General features: G+C 38.3%; 4 protein-coding genes across 4 annotated transcripts; 2 read left to right on the top strand and 2 right to left on the bottom strand.

The window, feature by feature from the left end:
• The first annotated feature begins 1,525 nt into the window (after window positions 1-1,525).
• Window positions 1,526-2,357, top strand: LOC137587208 (uncharacterized). The gene is made up of 2 exons (XM_068303513.1): window positions 1,526-1,970; window positions 2,176-2,357. The coding sequence occupies exons 1-2, from the start codon at window positions 1,736-1,738 to the stop codon at window positions 2,190-2,192; spliced, it is 252 nt and encodes an 83-aa protein (XP_068159614.1). The 5' UTR covers window positions 1,526-1,735; the 3' UTR covers window positions 2,193-2,357.
• A 2,729-nt stretch (window positions 2,358-5,086) lies between these two features.
• Window positions 5,087-5,684, top strand: LOC137587209 (uncharacterized). Its single transcript, XM_068303514.1, has one exon. It carries the CDS (start codon window positions 5,283-5,285, stop codon window positions 5,511-5,513), a length of 231 nt encoding a protein of 76 aa, XP_068159615.1. The 5' UTR covers window positions 5,087-5,282; the 3' UTR covers window positions 5,514-5,684.
• A 352-nt stretch (window positions 5,685-6,036) lies between these two features.
• LOC137587207 (serine protease easter-like) lies at window positions 6,037-8,122 on the bottom strand. Its single transcript, XM_068303512.1, has 3 exons — window positions 7,970-8,122; window positions 7,761-7,912; window positions 6,037-7,356 (listed from the first exon to the last, which is right to left on the bottom strand). Exons 1-3 carry the CDS (start codon window positions 8,049-8,051, stop codon window positions 6,379-6,381), a joined length of 1,212 nt encoding a protein of 403 aa, XP_068159613.1. The 5' UTR covers window positions 8,052-8,122; the 3' UTR covers window positions 6,037-6,378.
• Window positions 8,123-10,812: 2,690 nt separating this feature from the next.
• On the bottom strand, window positions 10,813-12,838 carry LOC137587030 (serine protease easter-like). The gene is made up of 3 exons (XM_068303268.1): window positions 12,665-12,838; window positions 12,454-12,605; window positions 10,813-12,144 (listed from the first exon to the last, which is right to left on the bottom strand). Exons 1-3 carry the CDS (start codon window positions 12,744-12,746, stop codon window positions 11,164-11,166), a joined length of 1,215 nt encoding a protein of 404 aa, XP_068159369.1. The 5' UTR covers window positions 12,747-12,838; the 3' UTR covers window positions 10,813-11,163.
• Between the last annotated feature and the right edge of the window lie 11,851 nt (window positions 12,839-24,689).

The raw sequence follows: 24,689 nt of genomic DNA, 5'->3' as shown, positions 1-24,689 counted from the left end.
ATAAAGTCAATGCCTGTTTCTCTCCCACCCACCCACACACACACACACACCCACACACACTGTCTCCCTATCTTCTGAGTCATTGGGCTATTTCCAAATGTTTCAGTTGCCATTTGGTCACATTTTTCGGGAAATTTCAGTCAGAAACCCAACTGATAAGAACCGCCCAAATCTAACAGCGTAAAATCTGTGACGTTGCATATATTTACCAGGAAAGCGTTTATGAGAAAATCACAGCTGGGCCACACTAGTCAGAGTCCAAACAATGAAATCAACAATCATAATCAAAGAATCAAACAAAATCAAAAGAAAAACAAAAAGGTTCGCGGTCGCATGGTAAGTTGTCATCCGTAGAAATTGTCTTTTTTTTTTTTTTTTTTGTGATGTACTTGTCGATATTCCATTGAATTTTAAATGTCTCATTTAAGAATTAGTAAGCAAACTAAAAAGAAGAAAATACCCCCTAAATAATTAGCCTCTTTAGTTTTATTGGCCCCAGATTATGATATAAGCCGACATTTTTACTACCTCATCTGTAATATAGTAATAAAATTTTACTTCTCTAATTTAATGTTAATCCTTTAAGCATCAACATAATTATATATTATTATTATTAATAAACTTGAACTTAAAAAAAAGTGGAAATGAGTGCTCGAAACTGATCACTAAAAAATGTTTTTAGTTTAGAAATTTGATATTTATTTAGGTATTTTCATAAGAGCTTAAAATTTTGAAATTTATGTATCTACATGAAGATGAATCCAGGTGGGAATTAGTCCTATATTGATTCATTATTCATTCAAACTTTAAATAATAATTTCTAACGAATTTTTGACATCTAATTTTAAAGCTTTGAATTCATCATTAAAAAAATTATTTAAAAAATCCCCCCATATGCCGCATTATCACAAATTGTACAATATAAGATTTGCCATCTTTATTAAATATTATTTGTTATGTTGTTTTTTTTTTTTTTTGCATATCACTCTTTTGCGTAATCGGGTAGCACGCGTTGTGCCTCACATGTGGGCCTTACCATGTCCTATGCAAATGCATTAAGCCCACCCAAAGATATCCCCCATAGACCCCCATTCGATAGGGGGGAAAATCGAAATCGGTGCTAAGCAAAGCGAAACACTCAATTACACAGATTGCGTGTGACAAAAAGAGGCAAAACGCCATAGATAAGATTCCCTCACACAACAGAAGAAGAAAAAGGAAAAAAAAAATAAATAATAATAATTATATATACAGGGTGAGACTCAAATTCAAGAGAAAAGTTACTAAAAATGCCTTTAAAATAAACTTAATTCGTTGGAATAATCTAAATTAAATGACTATTTCTATAAAATCATTGCTGAATTTGATAAAAACTAAAGTTACAATGTTAAGTCGTTTATTTTCGAGTAATATCGTTGACAAGGGCTTCAACTGTTGTGTCACCCTGTGTGATCATTTTGCTGTTTATCAATTCCGAAAGACAAGCGAACTGAGGCCAGGCAAACTTCTTATTTAAGAACTGCTTGCCCAAATTCCATATAATCAGTTAAATGCCGGCATTTGAGCAAGCCAGTTAGTTAGTTAGTTAACAAGAAACAAAACAAAAAAGTATCACAATTGTTGAAGAGAGGCTACAGAAAATCGTCTTGGCCAGATTGTTACACTATTTCACAAGAGAGAGAAAGAGAGGAAAAGTCTCTGACAGATCGATTGCGACAGCGGGAGAAAAAGAGTCATGACCATGACGTTGCAACGTTTATATCAGCTACTTCTCTATGCGCTCTGCCTGAGTGCTGTGATTGTGATTTGTGCCCCCGCACCAAGTGAATCGCGTCGCGTGATCTTTCTAGCCCCACCGGGTATAGCCCGCAGCCAAATCTTGTCAACCCATCGCATGGATGTCCCATGTCAGAAGTGTCATATGCGGGATCATCGTGGCAACTGTCGTCGCATTATAGCCTTTAACGCAGGTGTGTGTGTGTGTGTTTATCTTTCTTTCTGTTGGTACAGTGCATCAACAAATTGGCGCATAGAATATCCAACTAAGACAGAAATATAACCTAAGGACCTTGTGTTTGTGTATGAATCTTTCTGTGTGTGTGTGTGTGTGTGTATAGATGCATTATCGATCTTAACACTAAAGTGTTGTTTGTTTTTTTTGTTTGTATTTTGCAGATGGTGTACAGTGCTGACACTCAAAATGTCCAAAAAACCAAAGCGAATCTCCAACACACTCAAACCATTCCAAGGATGAATCATTAATTTATGCACTTTATTTATTATAATATTTATAAAACGCCAATAAAAAGAAACCCTCGCACTCTACCTAAACTACATGACATCAATCAACAATTTACTTGGAACAGACAACAAGCCTAAAACAGGATAACATAATGACTACAGATATATAATATCGATTTGATTTATCACTGGATTCAGAGTTTCAACTATCCAAGGATCTGAAAGACTTTCTTATCCTCCTTGCCCAGTTTAAAAAAAAAGTCATTTAATAATTGTTTTTTCTTGTCGACTATGCCATCTGTCATCTGTTATTAGCGGACTTGAGGGTAATTTAAGAATCATCTCAAGTTCCATTAGCAGATTTTTCTAATAAACTCCAGAATTGCATGGCCATTTCAAATCTTCAACGCTTAAACTAGTTAAGAATTACAGGAAAATAAAGTCAAAGTCTAAATTCTTTCTTCTTCAGCTGTTGTGCTTATAAATCAAATGTTTTAGGTGATTTTCGTAATAAAGATATATAATCTTCATAATATATGGATTAGTTGCTCCTGGACACTAATTATATACATTCATAATCCAGAAAGTGACCTATATCTATATTCTGATCTACTGTCAATTATTTTAATTACTAATTTTCATATTTTAAAACTAATTTAAAACTAATTTCCAAATGTCGATTAATACAAAGTTTCGCATAGTCAAAGTGACTTGAATAAAGTACTTTAAAGTTATATTTAAATAACTTTCATTGTGAAGAAGGATATAAAAGACATAAAATAGTTTCTTAATCTACAATGCAAACGAAATCCAGAGATAGATAGACCTTATTATATACTCGATTATTGGGTTTTGGAGTTTATCAACATCAGTGATAGCAGCAAAGCTGTCGTATGGGTCATATCAGTTAAATACATATTCAAGTTGAATCGGAAATATTTTAATTTGCAATTATAATGCCTGCTTGACAATAAAATGTCCAGATAATTGTCGAGTTACAATGGAAAACAAGAGATATCAAACCTCTCACTCTCTTTCTCTAAAAATACATTTCTATTTTTGCAATGGGCCAAATTAGTATATATACCCAGAGCTATGGGTTTTATTAACGTGAATTTATCGCTGCTAGTAAAAATAAAACAAATTTACTATCATATTATAAAAGAGAATTATAGCCCTGGTAGATATGAAGGGTAGAGCTTAGTTTTTTCTTTTCATTTTGCTGTCGTCATCGTCAGTCTGGAAGCTCCTTTTAAACTCATTCAAGTCACGTCAAATCCATCGATCACTTGAATATGCCAAAGACAAAAGAAATGCTTTTGAAATTGATTGTAAAATTTTCTATAGAGTGTGTTGTGAGTTTTGGTACGATTCTCAGACTTTGCACCTGGTAACGACTTTGGCCCTACGTCAGACCAAAAACACCCAAAGCGGATAATGTAATCAACATTTATGTATCGGATGATTCAGTTTTGTTTTTTCTTTCGACCCTGGCCACTCTGATATAGTATTTCGTTGTTATTGACATATCAGCCATCGAAGGTACTATATTTTATTGAATGAAAATTTACTGGCACACTCCATGAATGCTTAAAATTCGATAATGAAGTAGGCAGTTAAGGCAACAGGGCAAATAATGTATTATGGAATGTGGTGAAAATAAATTGGTTGGTAACCTCTAGAAAGATTCTAGAGAGAGCATTTGAGGCAAATTTTAATGGCACGCTTTACTTACCAAAATGTACTCTGGGATGTATGTACAAAAGTAATGCTAACATTAATCATACAAATTAGCCAATGATTTATGCGATCACGGCATTTCCTTACCTCACACACTATATCCATAAGTAGTCAGATTCAAGAACCCTAAAGCAATAGCATTATGAGCCAATATGTATTGCAAGTACAGTACTTTGCAATGCTCTAGTTCATTCCAGTTCCTTCAGTGTTCAAATCGAAATTTCTGTAGTACTTCTTTCAAGCGTTTTGTATGAAATCAATTTTCACAAATTGCTTTGAGCATAATTTCAGGCGCTTCTGTGAAATTTCAATTGACTTTTGGTTTCTGCGACCGGAAGAGACAGCGTCACAATGATAAGATTGAAGACCATGGCGTGCGCATTTCCCCATTAATGGTCAGTGATCCACCGGCGATGACGAAGTTGTTTTATTAGAACAATTAGCAACTACATTGAGTGCCCCCACAGCGCATTGTTGTGGAATTTGTATACCCTATTATTAGTAATCTACGACTAAGAAGTATATTGACAAGGGCAGATTGCAAAACGGAAATGATCTCTGTGATCAAGGGAGGGTTAGTGTAATTCATTTCCGTGTCTCATCAACCATCTCACAAACTAAATATTTTGGAGTCTGACTGTGACAAGAGGGAAAAGCTGTAAGCCAAATGCTGCCAGTGTATACAGGGTATTTGAAATTCGCTTATGTGTCTTAAGCTAGGAAATTTTCCCTCCATGATTCCAACTACAAATTCCCGAATGCCTTCGTCACAAAACAACATATGTAGGTGATACACAGGTATGCACACACACACACACACACACTATATATATTATATATGTAGACGTACCCAACGTTGGGTAAGTCACCACAAATAGAAATCAATAATAAAATGATTTGGTCGCCCTCGTCCAGTTGGATGAATTTACATTACAAACTTTGCAAACGAAGCCGAGGGCTACACATTAGCTATCTTATCGCAGTAGACCCATATGGAATGTCTTTGGCTTATCTTATCGAATGTATGTATGTCTGTTTGTATATATGGGGGGACTGATTTAGTCTATTGGCGGCAGGGCAATATCGACAGGGACAACATTCTGGAACGCGCCCAGTAATAAAAGCGAAGCGAAACGCGGACAAACTAAGCGCGTGCCGGCTCCACAAAAAAAAAAGAAAAGAAAAACTAATTGTTAACAAAAATTCAAAACTCAAAATTCGAAAAAAACTACAAACGAAAACCCAACCAAATCGATTGAAAATCCAAAGAAAACTCAACCTCTTCAATTCTCACAATAATCATGCATTTGCACAGATTACTTATCGGAATCCTAATTGTCGTAATAGTCCTGCTCTCGCAATGCCCGCAAGAGACAGAAGCTCGTCGTCTGATATTCTACAATCCGCGAAGCACTACATTTACCGGACAGCTGCTGGTATCCAGGAAGCTGCCTCGACCCTGTCCCGATGGCAAAATGCGGGATCATCGCGATCGGTGTCGGCGAGCGGTTATTTTCGGCCGCCCCAAGTAAAGGTCAAAAGAATGTTAAACAGGAAGAAAGGATGTTCACTCACTCACCCCCTCTGCTTGCTTCCTGCATTCGTTTTGTTCAGTTTTCTATTCTCCATCAATTACTGTTTGTTTTTTTTTTTTCCTAATTGTAAGTTTAATTTATTATACACACATAGTATTTATTTATAATAGATTACGAAATAGTTGCTAACTAACTGTTAAATAAACAAAAAAGTTTTATGTAAAAAGATAGTTTTAAAAGAATTCGAAACGTAGTGGAAAATTTTACACTCTGCGAACCTGTGCTTCTCTGTGTCACAGTGAATAAAATAATTGTTGAATAAAAAACAAATGCATTATAAAAAGTTTAAAAATTTACAACAAATGGATAAAGGAATGCTTCATTAAGTTTATGACTAAAACGAGCCTCAACCGCAGGATGTTCCGTGTTCTGAAAACGTTTTCAAAATTCGAATGGTTTTTCGTTTTTTTTTCGATTTTTTTAACTTAATTCCAGTTTGTGAGAGTTTTGCAATAATATGTCAATGGGAAAATTTAATATTTTAATCTTTGATTTGCAGTCTTTGCATGCATTTTAGCCATGTCCCACTGTGTGTGTCCATGTCACAGAATTCGTAATCTTAGTTATAGATTGTATGGCCCTGATAGGTTGAGGTTGACATGTCTCGGACAAATTGCCCACATGAATTGAATATGACGAAAAAAGTACACAAAATGTGAAGAAGAGTAGATAAAAAAACTGAAAGAGACAAGGCAGAAGTCTCCGCCCCAACATGACTAGTGACGTCAGGGACAGAGGTGACGTTGAATGGAAAAGAAAATTCCCCCTTGAACAGTGACAGGCGGGAATCAAAACGCCTTCTCTAACGTCCTCTATTCTCTCTGATTGTTGCCTCAATCCAGTCCATGTAATGACTGATCCTCGTGTAAACACCGGGAAAATCGGATTTTCCACATTCCGTTTTGCCATACGACACAACACCAGCCAAATAGACAAAGCGATCGCGTTGCGGTGTAATTGCCTCGGCGGTCAATGGGCCGCCAGAATCTCCGCTGCACGAATCGACACCCAACCCGCCACTGGCACACAGTTGACCTTCGCCCAGGTTATAGCCCTGACTCTCATATGCCGCCTGACACTCATCCAGCGACTGGACATGCAACATTGCCTTGCGCTTCACATCGCTCAAAGCATAGTTCTCCTCGGTGCGTCCCCAGCCGGAGACATCGACGGCACTGCCCACCAGTTGATTGGCCTCTCGTCCCCGCGCCGGTGGCAAGCACACCGCTTCCAAATGCCGCAATTGGGTCCACTCCACTGGCTGAGCCAATCGTAGCAATGCAATATCATGGGTTAAATTACCGGAATCGAATTCCGGATGCACTAGAATCTTATCGATAGACGCCTGAATAAACGGGGGAACACACTCTGTCTTGCCGTTGGTCGAGACTATACAGTCCGGATTGGTAGTCTGATCCCATTCACCCAATCGGGCACCAGTCAATCTTCGTCCATAATCCTCGACAAACTTCTTATGAGCACAATGGGCGGCGGTAATTAGCCAACGCTGGGCAATGAAGGCAGCTCCGCAGACATATTCTTTCTTCCGTGTCTGGAATATCGTATACTCCAACAAAGTTGTCCAGGGGAATTCCGTGATGCGTGTTTTAGAGCCGCCGAAAACCTTATTGGGAAACGATGTACCGCAATTGGGGTACTTGGGCAATTCATCCGGGCTATACGCTGGTCCTCGACGTTTATGAGAACTTGTGGACGATATCGTTGGTGCTATTGTTGGTACTAATGTGGATAAAGCTTTCCGTTCACGTGGACAACAGACCTAAGTGAATAAAAATCAAAAGAAAAGGGAATAATTCGGTATCGAAAGTATTTTCTAGATTTTTTAACGCCTTCTTCCCCCTTTGTGCATGGTAAAGCAACTAACAAGTGTATATGGAGATCAAATTAAAAAGCAACTAAACAAGAGTGGATTTAAATTAGCCAAGAGAGATTCAAATGAATAACTTCATCTTGATCATCTAGGTAATATTGAGCATTTATCAGATATCACTTCAATTATTGGCCAATCAATCGTACTAAGTAAATCAAAAGATATTGCAATCGGTTGTCTGGGAAATGAATTGAATTGATTAGAAAAATATATTGGAAATCAATTTTAGTACCCACTATTGTCTGCCCCCTTCCTCTTTACTAGACTTGTTTATCCCCCGTTTAGCTACTTACCAAGTCGGGTCTTCTTTGGGAACTGCATTGCGCATTATCGGCTGAATCTAATATATTGGCATGATAGTATCCGCAATCATTTGAGGCAACGCATCTACCGGGCCCAAAATTAGTAGTGTTACAATTGCCATAATGTGTCACCACTCCTGTGTCTAGACGCAAAGGAAAATTAGGCCCAAAAATAAATAGAATAACTCAAAATTACTCACTTCCTCGTCTCTGGGACTGGACCCGATGGTCGTCTTTAAGCAATAGCAGCAGGAATAGAGGCAACAGCCTCAAAAGACCCATAATTTTTCAACTGTTCCCCTCGATTTGATACGAATAAACATATATTCATATATATATATATATATATATATTTTTATAGCTTCGTGTGTACTTGTTTGTTTCAGCTGTGTAGCTTTCGTCTCAATTGTTAGCAATCGACTGATTGCGAATTCCATCAACAAGCCAACAGATTTGCCGCAGCGGCCTCGCTTTGCGACCCTCAACCTGTTGGCGTTTTGGATTTTCCATTGATTGTGCGGTTTCCAGTCCCCCATTCTATGTATAAAAGGGAAAACTTGTTCCAGATAGAAATGTTCCCTTGCTCTCTTCTGATCGGTTTTATATATTTTGTTTTTCAGCGAGTTCAGCGTCTTCAGCGTGGATTTCCAGTTCCAACTTGAAACGATCGTTGAATAAATCGTTCAATTAATGATTACTCTCATGCATATGTATGTTTACAGCTATCTATATATACCTCAATATGCAAGTACATATGTAGGCACACACATATATACATGTAATCAAAGATCGAAAACTTGTTGTTGATGTTGCTTGTGTCATTTGCAGTTATCAGGCTATATAGAAAAAGCTTTAAGCATTGAACTGTCTTAGAAAAGTTCCTCAAAGTGCGATACTTGGCAAGAGTAGAAGTTTTTGGAGTAGAAAAGCAATAAAGATCTTTCTTCCAGTCTCAGAGACAGAGACAGACAGATTTTAAGTTTTAGTTTACGTACCTACTTTAATCAAATAGATTATGTTATTTTTATCGACTGACTGACTTTTTGTTGCCAAAACTGACTAGTGAAATGAAATTTGGGCCTTATATTCATCTAGTAATATTGAGGCAAAGCAACAGCAGCAATCATATGCATACTTATATATACTTATAGGTATATAAATATATTTATTTAGTCAAAACTATCTCAGTTCTATTTGAAGTTGAACTCTGCTTTTCCTACCCATCTTGCCCCAGCCCGTTCCGCCAAAATGAAATCTATGAAAATGTCATAGAAAAACCGCATGCAATATACAAAAGTTGAAACTTTTTGGCTATATATACATACATATATATATGTATGTGGGCGAAGAGGTCTTGCCTCAGCCTTTGAGCCATCATCTTCATCTTCATTGAGCAAGCTGCCGCTGCGCTCCATTTAGTATGTTTGTATGTTGGCCAACATTGCCATTGCCATTCGCCTTTTTGCATAAATGCAAAATATGCACAAGGCTCTAACTATAGTGACCAGACTTCGGAGGGCTATGGAAAACCCAAGCTGAATGCTTCACAGCATGAAACGGGTGAAGAGTGAGTTCTATTCCAAGGGCTGGGGGAATGGTGGATACGTGGGTGGGTTGTTAGGCGGTGAAACGAAGACGATATGCCCACACGCAGGATACAAAAATTTCAGCTGCAGCTGCATGGTCACTCTACTACCAACAGCAACAACAACAACACGAGACCAAAGACAGTAAACAACTTAATTATCCCTGGCAAAAACCGACTAATTGATCTCCTGATATTTTTAAGCCCTTTTTTCAAAGCCTGCTTATGTTTGTTAATGTTGGAATGTAAGGATGTTCACTCACTCACCCCATTAGTTTCGTTTAGTTTTCATTTCTCTATCAATTTCTGCTTTTTATACCCTTGCAACGCATAGAGGGAAGCATTTCCGACCATATAAAGTATATATATTCTTGATCAGCACGACGAGACGAGTTCCGTCCGTCTGTTCGTCCGTCTGGATCAAAGCAAACTCCAAGACCGTAAGAGCAACAGAGTTGAAATTTTGCTTGTATATACTGCCGAGGTTGTATATCTTGGATTCAGCTGGATCAGACCACTATATCGTATAGCTCTAATACAAACGCCAAAGTCACGAACAGTGAATTTTCTCAATAACTTCGTTATTTTCTTAGCTGTCGTCGTGAAATTCAACATGGGTAAGGTTATTACACCTATAAACGATTGTGATAAATTTGATAGAGATCGGGTGACAATATCATATAGCTTCCTTAGGAACAATCGGTGGAAAACTGTGACTTTGATCAATGTCTTCGTTATTTCCTATGCTAAGATTGTAGGTGATTCTTTCTCAAACATAAGCCTTGTTACACATTGTTGGCCATAAGTAAGGAAAGAGTTACCAAAAAAAATGCAAGGATATACAAACTTTGTCTCGGTCAAAGTTAACCCCGGCACTCTGTTTTGTTTTTTTGTTTTTTGTTAATTGGAAGGTTAATTTATTGTACACACAAAGTATTTATTTATAATAGATTACGAGATAGTTGCTAACTAATTGCTAGGTCAAGGGAAAAGTTGTATGTCAAAAAAAATAGTTTTAATAATAAAGAAAAAAAAGAGTTCAAAACGTAGTGGATGCTGTTACACTCTGCGAACCTGTGGTTCTCTGTGTCACATATAGAGATATACATACTTGATCTCACCCAGATAACTATATAGCTTAAAAACTGAATTTCATCCTTATTGCTTTTAAGTTGACGGAGTAAAACGCATATGCACAGACGGACAGACGGACATGGCTATATCAACTTAGCTTCTCATGCTGATCAAGAAGATGTATACTTACTGGGATCGAAAACGTCAAGGACTGTCCGTTGCAAACATCTGACCAATTTTATATATAACAACATTAGAAAGAGTTTTAAAATATACAACCCATGAGAGGGAAACTAATTTGTGAGAGTCTCAGAGATTATTGTATTTTTGAATACACAAGGCAATCGATTAACTAACCCTGTGGAATTTAGAGTCTTTAGCATATCCTTTTAAAATTTTCATGTTAGCTATATTTTATTCTTCGATCTGCGGTTTTTGCATGCATTTTAGCCATGTCCCACTGTGTGTGTCCATGTCACAGAATTCGTAATCTTAGTTATAGATTGTATGGCCCTGATAGGTTGAGGTTGACATGTCTCGGACAAATTGCCCACATGAATTGAATATGACGAAAAAAGTACACAAAATGTGAAGAAGAGTAGATAAAAAAACTGAAAGAGACAAGGCAGAAGTCTCCGCCCCAACATGACTAGTGACGTCAGGGACAGAGGTGACGTTGAATGGAAAAGAAAATTCCCCCTTGAACAGTGACAGGCGGGAATCAAAACGCCTTCTCTAACGTCCTCTATTCTCTCTGATTGTTGCCTCAATCCAGTCCATGTAATGACTGATCCTCGTGTAAACACCGGGAAAATCGGATTTTCCACATTCCGTTTTGCCATACGACACAACACCAGCCAAATAGACAAAGCGATCGCGTTGCGGTGTAATTGCCTCGGCGGTCAATGGGCCGCCAGAATCTCCGCTGCACGAATCGACACCCAACCCGCCACTGGCACACAGTTGACCTTCGCCCAGGTTATAGCCCTGACTCTCATATGCCGCCTGACACTCATCCAGCGACTGGACATGCAACATTGCCTTGCGCTTCACATCGCTCAAAGCATAGTTCTCCTCGGTGCGTCCCCAGCCGGAGACATCGACGGCACTGCCCACCAGTTGATTGGCCTCTCGTCCCCGCGCCGGTGGCAAGCACACCGCTTCCAAATGCCGCAATTGGGTCCACTCCACTGGCTGAGCCAATCGTAGCAATGCAATATCATGGGTTAAATTACCGGAATCGAATTCCGGATGCACTAGAATCTTATCGATAGACGCCTGAATAAACGGGGGAACACACTCTGTCTTGCCGTTGGTCGAGACTATACAGTCCGGATTGGTAGTCTGATCCCATTCACCCAATCGGGCACCAGTCAATCTTCGTCCATAATCCTCGACAAACTTCTTATGAGCACAATGGGCGGCGGTAATAAGCCAACGCTGGGCAATGAAGGCAGCTCCGCAGACATATTCTTTCTTCCGTGTCTGCAATATCGTATACTCCAACAAGGTTGTCCAGGGGAATTCCGTGATGCGTGTTTTAGAGCCGCCGAATACCTTAAAGGCAAATGATACGCCACAGTAGGGGTACTGGGGCAACTCATCCGGGCTAGACGGCGGTCCTGGTCGTTTTTGTTCAGAATTTGTAAGCGATGTTCTATTCGAAATACGTGCAGCCAATATGGGTAAAGCGTTCTGTTCACGTGGACAACAGATCTATGTTAATGAAATCAAAAGAAAAAGGAAATAATTAAGTCAGTATCGAAAGATTCGTCAATGCATTCTTCCCCTTCTGTGCATGGTACAGCAAAAAACAAGTTCAAAAGCAACAGGTAACCAAATTAATTGAATTGATTAGATAAATATATTGGAACTCAATTTTAGTGCCCACTATTGTGCTGGATTATTTATTCTTTTCTACTTGCTTACATTTGAATAGGCAAACTGAGTGAATCATGTTCAGCCAGTTTACCCTGCCCCCTTCCTCTTTACTAGACTTGTTTTTTCCCCCGTTTGGCTACTTACCAAGTCGGGTCTTTCTTGGGAAATGCATTGCGCTTTATCGGCTGAATCCAATATATTAACATCATAGAAATCGCAATCATTTGAGGCAACGCATCTACCGGGACCGAAATTGGATGTCTTACAATTGCCATAATGTGTCACCACTCCTGTGTCTAGACGCAAAGGAATATTAGGCCCAAAAATAAATAGAATAATAGAAATAGTTACTCACTTCCTCGTCTCTGGGACTGGACCCGATGGTCGTCTTTAAGCAATAGCAGCAGGAATAGAGGCAACAGCCTCAAAAGAACCATAATTTTTCAACTGTTCACTCGATTTGATACGAATAAACATATATATATTCATATATATATATATATATATATTTTTATAGCTTCGTGTGTACTTGTTTGTTTCAGCTGTGTAGCTTTCGTCTCAATTGTTAGCAATCGACTGATTGCGAATTCCATCAACAAGCCAACAGATTTGCCGCAGCGGCCTCGCTTTGCGACCCTCAACCTGTTGGCGTTTTGGATTTTCCATTGATTGTGCGGTTTCCAGTCCCCCATTCTATGTATAAAAGGGAAAACTTGTTCCAGATAGAAATGTTCCCTTGCTCTCTTCTGATCGGTTTTATATATTTTGTTTTTCAGCGAGTTCAGCGTCTTCAGCGTGGATTTCCAGTTCCAACTTGAAACGATCGTTGAATAAATCGTTCAATTAATGATTACTCTCATGCATATGTATGTTTACAGCTATCTATATATACCTCAATATGCAAGTACATATGTAGGCACACACATATATACATGTAATCAAAGATCGAAAACTTGTTGTTGATGTTGCTTGTGTCATTTGCAGTTATCAGGCTATATAGAAAAAGCTTTAAGCATTGAACTGTCTTAGAAAAGTTCCTCAAAGTGCGATACTTGGCAAGAGTAGAAGTTTTTGGAGTAGAAAAGCAATAAAGATCTTTCTTCCAGTCTCAGAGACAGAGACAGACAGATTTTAAGTTTTAGTTTACGTACCTACTTTAATCAAATAGATTATGTTATTTTTATCGACTGACTGACTTTTTGTTGCCAAAACTGACTAGTGAAATGAAATTTGGGCCTTATATTCATCTAGTAATATTGAGGCAAAGCAACAGCAGCAATCATATGCATACTTATATATACTTATAGGTATATAAATATATTTATTTAGTCAAAACTATCTCAGTTCTATTTGAAGTTGAACTCTGCTTTTCCTACCCATCTTGCCCCAGCCCGTTCCGCCAAAATGAAATCTATGAAAATGTCATAGAAAAACCGCATGCAATATACAAAAGTTGAAACTTTTTGGCTATATATACATACATATATATATGTATGTGGGCGAAGAGGTCTTGCCTCAGCCTTTGAGCCATCATCTTCATCTTCATTGAGCAAGCTGCCGCTGCGCTCCATTTAGTATGTTTGTATGTTGGCCAACATTGCCATTGCCATTCGCCTTTTTGCATAAATGCAAAATATGCACAAGGCTCTAACTATAGTGACCAGACTTCGGAGGGCTATGGAAAACCCAAGCTGAATGCTTCACAGCATGAAACGGGTGAAGAGTGAGTTCTATTCCAAGGGCTGGGGGAATGGTGGATACGTGGGTGGGTTGTTAGGCGGTGAAACGAAGACGATATGCCCACACGCAGGATACAAAAATTTCAGCTGCAGCTGCATGGTCACTCTACCAACAACAACAACATCAACAAGAGACCAATGACAGTAAACAACTTAAATTTTCCCAGCCAGCACCGACTAATTGATACCCTACCAATAGGTCTGCTTATTGCTTAAATTGAGCTTCAGAAGGACGTTTTCTCCAGAAACTTATCTCCCAATGTTTCAATTTAAGATAATCGAAAAGGATTTTCTTGAGTTTTTTCTAGAATTATTCTTTTTCCTAGTCATTCGTGCATTTTGAAAGTGATTGGACAAATCGACTTTAATCATTAGATACTAAAGTTCTGAGAATGAAAGAAAAATGATAGGAATTTATGAAAGATAAGCAATCTGATCATGTTTAGCTCAGCAAGAGAAATTGTTATTCTTCTCAATCGACCTTATATGCTTAAAGTATAAGCTCATTCTAGTATCGACATTACATTCATATACATATATTGGTAATCGGACTATTTCAGGCTCTAAGTGAACCATTTCCGTTTATTTTTGTGAAGCTATTTAGATTTCAAATCAGTTGATCCAGTCAATGTGGCAAACTGATGACCCATTGTGGATCATTGTAGGGCATAACAACAGGCGACAGCAATTGCCAAAGCCCAAGTTGAAACGGAAGTTTTTGTGCCAGCAGTGTCAACTGTGTCACTGCGACTGCGACTGCGACCGACACAGCGACTGTGAGTGGAAAGCCTGCCCCTCTTGCTGCGTGCCTTCCTGTCGCCTCCTGTTGCCTGTGTCTTGGTGTTTTTTCTGTGCTCCTCGTTTTACTTTTACTGAAGAAAAACTTTGTCCAGAGTTTTGACTTTCATGTGGCTCAAAAGCATCAAGCCCGGAGTTTTGAGGGCGCCAACGTGGAGGAGGGCCGGAAAAAAAGAAACATAACTTGAGGCATGGACCAGCAGCAGTAGCAAAAGTATCTGTTGCAATGTCACCAGCCAACGTGAAATGTCGAAGAGTTTGGGTGTGGGGTAAACGATAATGAATAATGTTGCTGGCTATAATGTCGCTGCCGTCCGTTTGGCAACACGAGCAACCATGCTTAGAGATGGCAGTGTCAGGCGATGGGTTTGACAACGATTCCAAAGAGTAATAGGAAAACTGAAGAGAACTCGACACTCGATACGACTGAACGTCATTAGTTTTATATCTAATCTGATGTACGCTCGTCCGGGCTCCTGAAATTAAAGCTACCTTAACTTTGAATTCACTTGAGAACTAAGTTCAGGCAACATTCTTAAGCCAGAAAAACACCCAAACTACTAATTTCTCAAGAATCTAATGCAATACATTCTCGACCTTTGGCCATATGAGACACCATGTAATCAATGACATCATCTAGCTACTGTTGTTATCAAACAATTCGGCGTATTTCATAATCATCCGATTGGTCGACATCACGCAGCCATCCCTACGCATACATAAAACATATTGGGAGCAAAATTTCAAGTTGGGTCGAAGGGAAATGCTGATAAAATGCCCGTAGTATAATTTCTGCTACAATGGCTGTCCGTCTATACATTCTCAAACCTTTACCCCTTTTGTCTACCTCTTCTTTTCTTTTTTTTTTTTTTGGAGTGGGTCACCGCCTTGTGTGGGGTCTTGCCGCCCATTGGACTTTGCACTTTTTGCATTGATTCATACCGAGCGACGTGCTTATGAATAACCATTCAAAAAATGCAAAATAACAGCAACAATAAAAGCAAAAGTTTTTAACATTTTTAATTGAAAATTCAAACGAACGATGTTGTCGTCATTGCACCAGAGAGAATAAGGGCAACTTTTGTTTTTTGTTTTATCACCATGTTAAGAAAGACCGGAAGAAAAGAAGGAAGGAAGGAAGGAAGGAAGGCAAAAACAAAAAACCAAATATTCTGCATATTCTGTCAGATCGAATCAGATATACCCTTGATATAAACAATAGTTCAAAGATATAGTATATTTCGATTCATAAGTGATTGTGTTCATATTTAACATTTGAATTATTCCAACTAAATTTGCATTAAGGTAACTTTGGTTTACATCATATGCAAAGGATGCTGATCAAAAATCTATATATACATATGTATATATGTATCTGTTATTGTGAGAAAGTTTGGCGGACTTTCGTTTGGCAGAAAGAGTAAACACAATGGAAAGAAACAAAATCGACAAAAGAATGCGAAAAGTAAATAAATAAAAGTTTCCAATTCACTTGAAATAAACGTGTTATATTTATGCTCGATTTCACAGAGACGACACACACACACACTCACATACACAGGAGACGATATAAATATTTTTGAGAGGAAAAGAAGAAGAGAAACGTAATACCGAAAAGTTATAAGAATAATACACAAAAGCACAGCACGGAGGCAGAAAATGTTTATCGCACGCTAATCACAAATCGCAAATCGGAAATGCGATTATTTTTGCACAAATACACAAAAGTCGTGTGTGTGTGTGTGTGCGTGTGAATGTGGGGCGAAGGCATAGGTTACACACACCATAAAGAGACAGGTGGAATAGCAAATATCTCGATGAATCAGAGGCTTAGGCAAAGGAAAAAGGATCGAGCTTGAACTTTGAAACATGCAACTGACTATTCCTACTAGGGGAATCCATTCAAGCAACTAATTTATATCCCAGATGATACTCCAGGCTTAAGATCATTTATATTTTCAGTCATAAAAAGTCTTGCAAACAACAACCAAATATTTGAAAGGTTACCTAGTTAAGTTTTGCCCCCAAACCACAAGAAATCCTGGAACTTATATTGACAAATTTATGTCAAAGGTTTCAGTTAACATCGTTTACGGTGGCTTGCTAATACTAAACAGAAATCTATGAACAACCAAGAAGACTTACAATTAGATAAATAAGAAAACTGATTCCAAATAACTAGCTTAATAAGAGTACAAGTAAGTGGGGAAACCTACTAAGAGTCCGATCTAGGGATGTAACACTCCAATTGCCCCTAAGATGTAACATTCTTTAGCGTGCTGATTACGTATCCCGTGTGATCTTTTTTCTAATAAGTTATCTTTAGGTGAATGGGGATTGTTTTTGGGGGAACTACGCCTCTGTGTGTCACAAACACGAGCGCACACACCACTTGAATTGTCAACAATGTGCTTAAATGTGAATGCACCAGCTAGCTACTATACTGGAAAGGTTATCCACTCTTCAAACTCCCTACAATGTTGGTGGGTTTTGTGTGGGTGGGCCACCCGGGTGGCTTGGTGGATAAAGCGAAATGGGGGGGGAAGTGATTTTAACGCACTTCATGCGCGCATTTTATTTTTTGTCCTCTGTGTGTGTGTGCATAAAACGCGAATGCCGAAATTGATTTTGCTTCGATTTAAATAGACACGGAGCAATCCGCTTTCCCGACAACTCTCTTCTTGCCATCACCTTTTTCATGACGACGATGTCAAAAGCCACTCGAGTGTCTCTGTCATACACACACACACACACACGCATACTGCCTGGGGGGATGGGGTGTTTAATGGGGGAGCTAGGGGAATGGGTGCTCGAAAAAAACAACAATTGTATTGAAAGTAAAAGTAAAAGTGTGCATAAAACGGCAAAACGACGAGGGCAAATAAATAAGCCAAATAAACGACATGGTCGTGGTAGCGGGGGAGTGGAGGGGGGCGTAGCTACCTAGCTAAAGCGGTCGAAGGCTCATTTAAGTCGCAACCCTCTTCGATATTTATGTATGTGTATTATGTCCTACATATGCGTCCTGAGGGCTTTCAGGTGTATACTGTTCAATTTTGTTTGTGTGTGTGCGTAAAATAATGAGTCATAAAATTAAATTTCATTTTCAACATGAATAAGTTTAAATTTAACAAGACTTCACTCTCGCTCTCTCTCTCTCTCTCTCTCTCTCTCTCAATAACAAAAAGAGAATGAATACTAGAAAAAAACGACAAAGCCATATTTATCCTGAAAGTATGCAATTGTATTTTACAAATGCGTCTATAAGTTATCCCTCTTGAGAATCAATATCAATAATAACACAGGCCGACATGATTTTTGCTGACGTTAACTTGAGAGGTGTTCCTTACTAATTCGGGTACGCTGATTCTAACTGCATACTTGGTTTTTGTCCATCACGTCTAGATTTTGTGAAATCTGGAGATCTTTGGTTGGAAAATAGGCACCCAAAAGTATACTATTTAAAGTTTAAACAAAAAATTTCAACTTTTTTTACGGATTTTAGAATATTTTGTGTAAGAAAATTAGTTCTTGTTTGCACATATAACTAATATACAATTTGTAAGACGCAACAAATTCCCACAATTCTTTAAAATTTAAAAGCAGAGAATTCTTGAAATCTCTATAGCATACTTTTTGGTCGAAATTTTACTCATTATAGAACTATATCCGGAGTGTAAGATATTATCCATTATAACAAAGAAATAACTCTTTGATATTTTGTAAATTTCTTTTAAATCAAGCCTAGTATATTAATAGGATAAAATAATAATGTTTTTAGTACAATATTATGCTTATATCATGGAAAAATATATTGCAAATTAGGTCATTTTGAATAATTTGAACGCATTTTTTTCGAAATCCTGACGTGATGGAGAAAAACTAAGTACAGGGCCGTGATTAGCAGCCCCCAATTACTATAGGAGACCTATTGAACTTCAAACACTTTTTCATGACCTCAAAAATGTCGGCCTGTGTAATCAAAGTTACGCAACTTATCATAAATAATACGAAAAATGAAACAATTTCTATTCCTTAAAAATATCTGTCACATTCAATGCAAGTGGCAATAAGTAAATAAAACACATTTCGTTTATTTATACCATAGATCGCGCCACTCAAGTGCCACATTCAGGCGCCTTTCCGCTTTACTGCCAGAAGCCCTAATTGTCACACACACACACACACACGCACACTCACATCGATTGTCGATAGCTCACCAAATTGCCAACTGACTGAATGACTAAATGACTGGCTGACGGACTTTCTCACGGACTCACTGGTCTAAATGGCAAATAAACACATCCCAGCAATCGACACGCACCCAATGAATGGTGACAATTTTCGTTTTCATATTTTGTGAGGTGTGTGAATAGCGCCTGGCACCGGAACCACCTACTTATCCCTACATCCTGCCCTGTCCTTTCAATCCATTGCGTGTGAAGTTTCTTTTTTGTTGTTGTTGTTGTCGTTATTCGTTCGTGTTTTAATGAGCCGACACAAAATAAAATCAAAAAGCAACCGTGGCAAGCAGATGGAGAGAAAATAACAAAAGAAAACAAAGAAACAACAAAAAAAAAAAAAGAAAACGAACGTAAAGAGTCCTAAACGAAATGTGCAAAACGACAATTGACATGCAATCGACAACTGCGTACAGATATATTTCACCTAGTCAAAAAAAAAAAAAAAACAAAAAATGAAAACCCTTATGAAGCGAAAAGTCCATATAAAGTCAACTATTACTATGTATCTTCATTTTCCAATTCGAATTTGCAAGTAAGTCTTTAACGAATAAACTTTCACAACTTACTCCATATCCAAAAACGAAGATAGAGGACAGTTAGACATACAAATAAACTAATGCAGCTAACTTATATAGGGATATTCTGGTGTTCAGGATGGTCTGGTGTTTATTCTAATGATTAATCATCAAGAACTACCAAAGCTCAACATGGAGAAATTTGGCTTTAGAGCCGTAAAAATGATTTGATAAACAGGAGGTTCAATTGTTAAAGGTTTAAGAAAAAACAAGTCGATAAACCATGTTTTAGTGTCGAGTATTCATGGATAAAGAGATATCGTACCAATCGAAGTTGTCACTTGAAAATTTGTGCACAATCATAATTCCATTTGATGTATTGCTCCGAGAACTGGTTAAACTATCAGAAATAAATTTCATATGCAACTAGATCCATTTACCTAAATCAGTTGATGAAATATAATTGAAATGTGCTTCAATATTCCAGCACACCACACACACACACACACACACAGACACAGGCGTAGATTTGAATACCCATCTATCAATAACGTCAGTGTATCTGTATCTTCCTTTTATGGGCTTTTGTGGAAGTGGAAGTGGCATTGTCAGTGCCAATTTGCGTTTCAGATGCAGAAGTCTTAGAGTGTGAATTGCCTGAAAAGACCAAAATCAAATTTTATTGCAAACACTTGAACCTGAACGTAAGCGGGTGAGATAGAGAGTGGGGGAAAGAGAGAGAGAGAGAGAGAGTAGGTACCCAACCATTGACTACTATCGTCATACAAACATATTTGTACTGCATACTTTGTGGCGCTCGAGCAATTGGCAATTGCATAAAAGCCAATTTGCCTTGCCTGCAAAATAGCTGCAAGTGGCAATTTATTAACACATTCGATACACACACACACACTCACAAATACATACGCGAGCGAGCATACACGATTTGTGCATCAATTTCAAGATGGAAACCAACTCCAAGAGAAACAATTTTATCTTCATACCATATCGAATGAAACTCTTACAGTGGCCTCTCAATTCTCTATTTGTTTTGCTTTATCCTCTTGCTGGATATATTTAGATCGTTTATATGTGTTACCAATTATTTGAAATATCAGAGGGATACAACATAGAATACTTGGAGCAATTAAGAGGTTCTCAGAATTTACTTTACTTGAAGGTATCTGAAAGTCGGCGGTCTGAACTTTGAATATACATACATACATATATATAGGAATTTTCTTTTTCTTCTGCTTTTTTTTTTTGCTCACGGTTCTTTCTTTCTATCCTTTATGATTATTATAAACGTTCACCTGGCACATAAAATGAGCTATGCAACTCAGACGTGGCATTCTACAGCAGGAGCAGGAGCAGCAGCGCACACAAGCTGGCTTCTTGTTGAGCTCGAGAGCTTCCAACGTGGTTTTTGGTCGCCCCCAGGGGTAACTAGTGTGACGATGGGTTCAGGTTAAGTCGAAGAGAGACAGAGATAGAGACAGAGAGAAAGCAAAGAGTCAGACATAGCTAGCCACACGGTGTGCCCTCGTCGTCTCTATGAAATAAGCAAAACTAATATTTCAGCACCATAAATCATAAAAAGAAATAGAAAATAGCTGCAGCCAATAGACGTATGGACGATGTTGGAGCCAGTGACTCTACATCTACGACGGAGACAACGAATACCAGGTCAAAATAGAAATAACGTTGAAATTGCAGCATGTCAATGTGCAGAGTATGAATAGAAAATGCGTTTAACTTGACTGCTGGCCTCTAAGGGCTTATCTCGAATATATTTCAAAGCCCAACCAAAACAGGGAATATAATCTTTCTGTTTTATTGGGTGATCATGAAAAGGAATAAAAACTAGAGTTTCAAAGTTATTTTTGCCCATTGTGAAAGGAGAGAGAGAGAATCTGAACATTTCCTTTTGCTTAGGAGCAACGCGCACATTCATGGCCTGTGACCCAGGACCCCGCACGACCCTGAGAACCGTGTGGCTCCAATGTGAATAAGGGAAGCTGGGCACTGTATTCACTGGGTTCACTTGTTCATTGTCATAAGTGCAGTTTACATTCAATCTAAACACTCACCACCTCTGCCCGCCACTGTTTGCTCCGCGTGGGGCGAAACGGAGAGTTCAATCGATTTGTATCTGGCAGGACATAAATCGTTTTGCCACCGCATTTAAGTTCTTCCCCTCCCCACCAAAAGAGAGCTCTTCATAGTTGTAATGCCAATCGTTGTTGGACTTTTGACCCGTGAGCAATCTTTTCATTTAATAGCTCCCACTTGGTGGCAGCGGGGGTGTGTGAGGCAGCTTGGAGATCGTGTCACGTTGGCCAACAGGACTACATATCATTCCCAATTTCCGGGCAATGTTCACGTCACGCTACCATCTCAAAGTGGTGGCCTCGGATTTGCATATTTTAATGATACATTCGAAACTGAAACGATTTCGCTTCGTTTTCTGAGTGGTGATTGGTGGTGGGTGGTAAAATTTATGCGAAAATGTAACCAAAAAACCAAAAATTCGCGCCAAAATTCAAAACGCGCGGTTTTCATTCTGCATATTTTAATTTCCTCTTTTGTACTCTGAATATCTGTTTTTCGGAGTCCGGGTTCGGGTCCGGGTCCGTGTCCGGGTGCGGGCATCCTGAATCCATGAATCGGGCTGCAGCTGCTGGCCCTGCTAACATCCGGTTTCCGAAAAGACCTGACCAACCAGCACACCAGTAACCTACCACCTGTACGGCTCTCCCATGGCATGTCCGTACGTCCGTCCGTCGGAACGGATTGTTGATTCGTTTTCCAGTTTTGCAGTTTTCATATCTTCAATTGGCTTGGCGTTTTTTTTTTTTTTTTTTTGGTTTTTCTACAAATCTCACTGAAATATGGAGTTTAGAATGCCATAGAAGGGTGAGGTAAAAGGCACCGAAACAGTTATCAATAGACGCCGTAGTTTAGTGAATATTCTAAAAGGAAGCCCCTTACTTTGTTTAAATAATATTGATTAAAATTTTCCTTAAAGTTCTTTTAGATAAGACATCTTGGTCAACGTCTCCGAGGGTAGTCTACATGTCGAACTAACTTTCTAGTCCTTCAAATTTTTTTCCCAGTTGTTGTTCCGGTGGTATTGCAATCGAATGTATGTATGTATGTATGTATGTGTGTATGTTTGGTTGGATTTGTACTATGATTTTTTTACGGCTGCTTCTCCTTCTTTCACCGTTATTGTTTATACCTACGCTGGGCGTATGTAATCCGATAGAACTAGCGCTAGGTATGTACAATGTCTGTGAAAACGTGATGGGTTGGGGTGGAGGGAGGGAGGGAGGGCGGGTGGCGGTGTGCAGATTTTTTTGTCCATGAAACTGAAAACGTCACAAATTAGAAGATAGGAGCAGACCAAAATCAATAAGCAAACAACACGAAAGCGTTCATTGAACCCAACAGGAACTAAGAATATGCCCAGAAATGTTAAAGAAGGAAAGACCTTAATGCCAACAGAAGCTGCTGGCAAATCTATTAAGCCTCCCAGACCCCCCCAGACCCCCCATACCCCGACGACTCACTCACACCTCATTGAGTTGCTCCTGAGGGGTCATGACTGGAGAGGAGGCTGCTGATGGCGTTTGTTTAACAAATTTCCTCTCTCTTGTTGTTATTGTCGTGCGCCTATTAACACCGCCATCTGGCCTAAGGGGCGTCCGGATATCCGGCATTTATTTCGTTACATCCCCCTCGTTTCGTTACGTTTCGTTTTGTTTTTCTCTTTTGTTTCTTTTTTTTTTCATCTTTGCTTCATTTTTTATGTTTGGCCGATAAGATGCGTTCTTTCCTCTGGTTCTCACTCTGACTCTAGAGAGGCATACGGCGGCAAATTCAAATGGGAAATGAAAGAGATTTTTATCGTTTGGTAACAATAACACACATAAACTTGGCCAACATGAAAATCCATATTATCATCTTATTATATTTATTTCATTTGGGTGTCTTTTTTGTTGTATTTTCTCTTGGTTATTGGAACTTCTGAGGGCGAGACTTACAATTAGTTTGTAGTACTTTCACACACTAAATGTTGTGACTGAAACTTTGAAAGCAGCCCTCGTAGAGAATTAGAAAAGCACCTAAACTAATGTAGAACAGTTGTGGGGCTTCCTTGTGGGCGTTCATTGGGCTCTCTTTTATTTATTTTTCCTTTACTTTTTTTTTGTCTTTTAATTGTATGACATTGTGTCAAGGAAGCTCCTTCTTACTTATGGGCGTGTCGGAAATTAGTTTTTTTAAGAGGGCGGAGAGTAAGAGAAGAGATGGAGAAGGTGGTATAATGTTACAGGTAATTTCCTACAGCTTGAGGCTTAAATCTGAAAAATAAAATGAACTGAAGACGATCAATAAATGTTTCACCTCCTTTTTGTATATATGCTCGTATATTTGTTATTTCCCCAAACACATACATAATCATAGTATATATATGTACATATATATATATATATATATATATGTCTCTATATTGTAGATATATGTTTATGGTATATTATGTCTTTTTACACACTAAATCATTTGTGTTTTACGTTATTATTTTTATTATTACTATTATTATTAATGCCTTTTTAATGTCAACACACACACAACAAAAATGAAAGCTTATAGGGTTAAAAGGGTGCACAATTTACCCCTAATATGTATCTTAATATTCTTCCTTTACACTACACTACACACATTTGGTGTTGATGCGTCTTATAAACATATGTATATATATGTATGTATGTATATAAGCAGGTTTTCTTTTTGTATATATATTTACTTTATATTTATAGTAACTACAAGTGTATATATATTTATGTGTTAATCGTATAAATATTCTGATTCTGATGATTATGGTTCAAGCTTACTAATTTTACAAAATAAACATAATTCACATAATAATACCCTTGCCAAGATTATTCGGTATATCTACCAAAAATCAGTTATATATGGACACAGTTCCTTGTTGAAAACTCAAGCAATCGATTAGTAATCGTTTAGGTAAAGCTTTAGTTTCTAGCAAGGGTATTAGAACTTCGGCTGACCAAAGTTTGTTA

The sequence above is a fragment of the Drosophila tropicalis genome, unplaced genomic scaffold (genome assembly GCF_018151085.1).
Source record: "Drosophila tropicalis isolate 14030-0801.00 unplaced genomic scaffold, ASM1815108v1 contig_158, whole genome shotgun sequence".
Classification (NCBI taxonomy): domain Eukaryota; kingdom Metazoa; phylum Arthropoda; class Insecta; order Diptera; family Drosophilidae; genus Drosophila; species Drosophila tropicalis.
The sequence above is the reverse complement of the archived record's forward strand: the minus strand, read 5'-3'. Positions and strand labels throughout refer to the sequence as shown.